The sequence below is a fragment of the Rhincodon typus genome, chromosome 48 (genome assembly GCF_021869965.1).
Source record: "Rhincodon typus isolate 14 chromosome 48, sRhiTyp1.1, whole genome shotgun sequence".
NCBI lineage: Eukaryota > Metazoa > Chordata > Chondrichthyes > Orectolobiformes > Rhincodontidae > Rhincodon > Rhincodon typus.
Window position 1 is genome coordinate 4,918,257 of NC_063379.1, and position 5,031 is coordinate 4,923,287.

Genomic DNA, 5,031 nt, shown 5'->3' on the forward strand with positions numbered 1-5,031 from the left:
AGCAATGGAGAGAGATAGAGAGGGGGCTAGGGAGTCAATGTTAGAAAGCTGGAGTGGGCTGTGACAATGAGAAATGGGAAAGCAAGGATGGGAGGGCAGGACACAGGGATGGAGAGCAGGAGTGGAGATGTGGGGCAGAGAGAGGGACGGGGAATGGGAAAGAAAGCAGGGTGCAGCGCAAGACACTGAGCAGAGAGGAGAGGGCACTTGTCCGAGTGGGGTTGAAGGGGCCAGGAACAGCTCGGGAGGGGGTGTAGGTTCCAGAGATCGGGAGGGGGTGTAGGGGCCGGAGGAGGGGGTTCCAGAGATCCGGAGGGGGTGTAGGGGCCGGAGGGGGGGTTACAGAGATCCGGAGGGGGTGTAGGGGCCGGAGGGGGTGACAGGTTGGGATTGAAGGAGGTAAGGAAGAGAGGAGAAGAGACTTCATACACTGTCCATTCAAATAGAGAATCTTTATTTTGGCTGAGGGAATGATTCATTAAGACAGCAATACTCCAGGTAAGAAAGAGAACATATTAAAAGGTAACTGTCCCGTCACAGTCCCTTCCTCCTCGATCAGAGTTCATCGTTCCCTCATGGAGGCTTACAAAGCGACCAGCTTCTCATTCAGTGCAATCTGAGCCTGGGTGAGGTTCGACAGGTACGTTACCATCAGTAGGTCCTAGAAGTCAGACACAGATAGAGAAAGAGCCTTGAACTCGAGCTCAAATCACAGCATTTCGAAAGAAGGCATCCTCTCCCCACCACTCAGTTAGACTCCAGTCTGTAACTCTCTCCTGGGTATCTGTATACAACCCACCCTGAACCCCTCGATTAGATTCCAGTCTGTAACTCCCTCCCGGGTATCTGTTATTCCGTATATGACCCACCCTGAACCCCTCGGTTAGATTCCAGTCTGTAACTCCCTCCCGGGTATCTGTTATTCTGTATATAACCCACCCTGCACAATCTGAAGACGTAATATCTGGGAAACTCACGTTGATGTTGCTGTTCAGCATGGCTTCAAAATCCTGGGCTGAAATCTTTGGAACTTTGTTGACCAAATCGATAAGAAATCTCCCGACAGTGTTGTCTGGTGTGATTTTGCCTGACTGCACAGGAAGAGTGAGGTACAGATTAATCAGCTACATACAGGCTGCTCCTACGACTCTGTTGAAATGCCACTGACAGGACGTGGCTGTCCCTGCCTCAGCACTTTGCGTTTTTCTCAACTTGATTTTGAACCGCAAGTCCAGCTAACATTGCTGTTCGGAACGGAGGTCCAGGGATTTTGCCCTTTTTCCTGGATGGGGGCAGCTCCAACAACACTCCAGAAGCTCGACACCATCCAGCACAAAGCAGCCCCCGCTTGATTGGCACCACATCCACAAACATCCCACTCCCTCCCCCACGGTACACACTGCTGCGACTGAGCGTCCATCTACAAGATGCACTGCAGAGATTCACCAAAGATCCTCAGACAGCACCTTCCAAACCCACGGCCGCTTCCATCCAGAAGGACAAGGGGCAGCAGATACACAGGACCTCCCATCCCCTGCAAGTTCCCCTCCGAGCCCCTCCCCATCCTGACTTGGAAATATATCGCCATTCCTTCACTGTCACCGGGTCAGAATCCTGGAATTCCCCGAGGGTATTATGGGTCAACCAGCTCCCACCTCATGGGGGCAATTAACGGCAGACAATAAGTGTTGATAGAATTGGTGACAGTCCCGACATCTGTTAGTGCCCCTTCAACTTCCTAACTTTGGCTGAGAGGGTTAGAGGAAGCTACAGAGGGCTGCGGGAGGGGTTAACAAAAATGTGGAGGGGAGGCCCTGGTGGTGGTATTGAGGTTAAAGCAATAGGAAGAGTGTGTCGGGTCGTTGAAGCGGAGGAGAGGGGGCACACTCACCAGGACCTCTTCAGCGTACTGGAGGACTGTCGTCAGCATATCCTGGATACGAGCTGCAGATGTGCCGACTTGCTGCAAATCACTCGACAAGGTGATGGTTCGATTCGGGCTGGTCCGTGTCCTCTGGATCACATCGACTAGGGTGACGGGGATACAGTGGAAAACAGGAGCACCATTAGATCCGCATGTGAAAAGGAAGCATATCATGCAGCTCATAAAGCCTGTGTGTGGATGTACAGTTCTCCTGCCTTCTCTCTGTAACCCTGCACGTTCTTCCTTTCCACATAACCATTCCAATCCCTCACAAAAGCCTCGATTGACTCTACCACCTTCTACCTACCTCCTGCAAGCTCATTCCCGCTCCTAACCCCTCGCTGTGAGAGAAAGCTCTCCTTTCCTGTCTCTATCACTTCTTTTCCCAGTCTCCTTCAGTCTGTGTCCCTCTCCTTCTTGATCCATCCCGCAGCGGGAACAGCCTCCCCCTCTGCGCTCTGTCCAAATCCTTCATAATGTTGAACACCTCGACCCAATCTCCTGTTCTCCCAGGGAAACAGTCCCAGCTTCTCTAATCCCGACTCCTCGCTGATGTTCCTCATCCCTGGTCAATCTTTCCTGCAGTCTCTCCAGCATCTGCACATCCTCCCTAGAGTGCAGAGCTCAGAATGGGACACAGCGCTCCAGGCTCAGGCCCAGCCTGTCTTTCATACAAGTTTAGTGTAACCGCCTTAGGCTTGTTCCCAGTGTCGCTGTTTATCGCGCCTCAGACATTGTGTGCTTCACTAACACCTCTCACTAGTTGCCCACCTTCAAAAGATGTGGTGATCAGTGTACATTTACATCTCTTACACTCCTTTCAGTATTTTACCCACCAGTTAAAACCCATAATTAGCTGTGTCATAATTCACACGCAAAAAAAAAATTAGCATGGCTTGCTGAACCTATAGATCTTGAAACTGCACCCTGCTGCCCTTGGCTCAGCAGCTGAGGACAGGAGCCTCAGAGTTCCCGTTCTATAGCGAGGGGTAAGAGTGTGGACACAGGAGGCTCGGGGTCTGACTCCTCACCCCAATTGGGCAACCCTCGTCGGTCTGCACTCACCTCCAATTCTCTCGGTGTCGTAATAAACATATTTCACGGTCAACGGAGTGAACATGACCCCCATAGTCTTCCCAGGAACGCCAAGGGGAGTACTGTGAGGGAGACAGAGAGAGGTGGATTGGACAAACATCAAACAGTCCCAATCAGTGACATGCTGAGACGCGGCGTGGCCCAGGAATCAGGACCGGGGGCCTGGGGTGCCAGCCTCCATACCAACGTGGCTCCTACCTGACGTAGGCCTTGATACTCATTCGGCCATCTTGCAGCATTGTATCCACAGTGACGTGAACAGGATTCTGCGCCTCTCGGCTGTAATATTCGTGAATGAGCACCGAGTGCTCTGTGATATCGTGGCCAGTGGCAAACCTGGGATTCAGAAAGACGGGTAAAAACATCCTCGTTACCTGCAGCATCTCAATAAACCGTCCGCGTACTTAGCGCAATGCCTCCATCGGGACTGGGGACTGGAGTGGGCCGTCCCAGCCCAGCCTTCCCTTTCATAAGATCATAAAAAGGATCTGATTGTCGTTCTCAACTCCAAAATCCCGCAATAACATTCGACTCCTTGTCAGTCAGAGACAGACTGACCTCTGCCTCGAGCTACACTCTTAGGAGGAGAGCACAAACCTGAGGGAAAAATAGCGCTGCTTCAGCCAAGTCCCCTGATCTATTTTTATTTAAAAAAGCTGTGTTCTTGTCTCTCCCACAACACCTGAAGGAGGACTGAGGCTCCCAAAGCTTGCATTTTCAGATGAACCTGTAACCTGGTGGCGTGTGATTTCTGACCTTGTCTCCCAGAAGGGTCTCCACTCCACCAGGATCTGCTGTTTCAACAAGATCGAGTCTCTTCTGGCTCAACCTTACTTCAAACAATATCCCCAAGATAGGGTCTTGAGAGTTGCTACCCATTCATCTCCTTATTGAATAAGTGGAACCAAAATGACTTACAGTACTCCAGACGTAGGCCCATCAACGCAGCATTCAACTGAGGCTGAACATCTCGTGCGTTCCATTCCCTCTGAGCCCTCTCCCTCTCTGTCCACCCCTTCCCTCACTTCACTTACCAGCCCACTATCACCTCGTTGGGAGCGACTTTCTTGTGAAGCTCATACATGTTCTTGGCAAATTCCATGTCGACAGCCACCTGCAACGATAGAGAATGGTGCCAGTGTGACTTTAGTGGCGGAGGGGTGGGGAATGAGTGTTACAAGGAGGAATTCACATTATGTCAGAAATTCATCACGGTCTGACACAGAGTTAGCGTTGCTTCGTTCAAAATCCTTCCCCGATTCACATAGTTGTTCCCCACCCCTCCCCGATTCAAATATCTTCGATCCCACCTCCAAATCAAATACTACACTTACACCTCCACCAAATACCGCGCCTCCCCTTTCATTGAGTCAGCACCCCCTCCTACCACAATTCAAATCCCACACTCAGAGATTGCACACAACAGCAGGTCACTTGTTCGTTAACCTGAGCTTTCGGATTTAATCCTACGTTCCTTCACCCCATCCATCTGCTCTTCCCCCTCCACTGTTTCTCCGATGCCCTGCCTTTTGGAAAGTTCCTGTTGGATCAGGTTCCCCTGTGCCTTCTCGGGCAGGGTGTCCCGGATCACAGCCGCTTACGGCGTTGAGATATTTCTCACTTCCTATCTTCACCCCCTCTCAGCCCGTTTGTCTCTCGCAGACACTTTCTCCTCCTCGTCCCCTTCCCGATCTCCTCTATTCAACCTGCCCAGGGATCACACCCTGTTCGTCGCCTGGACATCCTACAGTAGTCTGATTGAGGCAAACCAGTCTCATGTCATGTTTCAGCGTAACTTCATTGTCTATTTATTTATTTTGATATAAAGGAAGATGAACAAATCAATTCCAGCTCTGGTACCTCATCCTCTGACTCGTTGTGGGGAACGGAGAAGCAATTGGTGATCTCGACAGTCTGTTTATCCACAGTACCTGGGCGGGTGGAGCAGAGAGAAAAGGAGAAACAGGGTTAGTCACTGACACCGGTGGGGAGCTGAGGAAACAGGCAACAGA

General features: G+C 51.2%; 1 protein-coding gene across 1 annotated transcript; it reads right to left on the bottom strand.

Annotated features, from left to right (window-relative positions):
* Window positions 1–437: 437 nt before the first annotated feature.
* Window positions 438–4,947, bottom strand: eif3f (eukaryotic translation initiation factor 3, subunit F). The gene is made up of 7 exons (XM_020526001.2): window positions 4,880–4,947; window positions 4,054–4,133; window positions 3,218–3,355; window positions 2,990–3,081; window positions 1,892–2,028; window positions 978–1,091; window positions 438–661 (listed from the first exon to the last, which is right to left on the bottom strand). Exons 2-7 carry the CDS (start codon window positions 4,119–4,121, stop codon window positions 584–586), a joined length of 627 nt encoding a protein of 208 aa, XP_020381590.2. The 5' UTR covers window positions 4,122–4,133; window positions 4,880–4,947; the 3' UTR covers window positions 438–583.
* Between the last annotated feature and the right edge of the window lie 84 nt (window positions 4,948–5,031).

What these genes read in the sequence shown, in the direction of transcription:
- eif3f (XM_020526001.2), bottom strand. Translation starts at nt 4,121, where the DNA reads ATGGAATTTGCCAAGAACATGTATGAGCTTCACAAGAAAGTCGCTCCC. An exon ending in CGACACCGAGAGAATTGGAG is followed by an intron (nt 2,029 to 2,989) that starts GTGAGTGCAGAC and finishes CCGTCACCCTAG; the next exon opens with TCGATGTGATCCAGAGGACA. An exon ending in AGTACGCTGAAGAGGTCCTG is followed by an intron (nt 1,092 to 1,891) that starts GTGAGTGTGCCC and finishes CTTCCTGTGCAG; the next exon opens with TCAGGCAAAATCACACCAGA.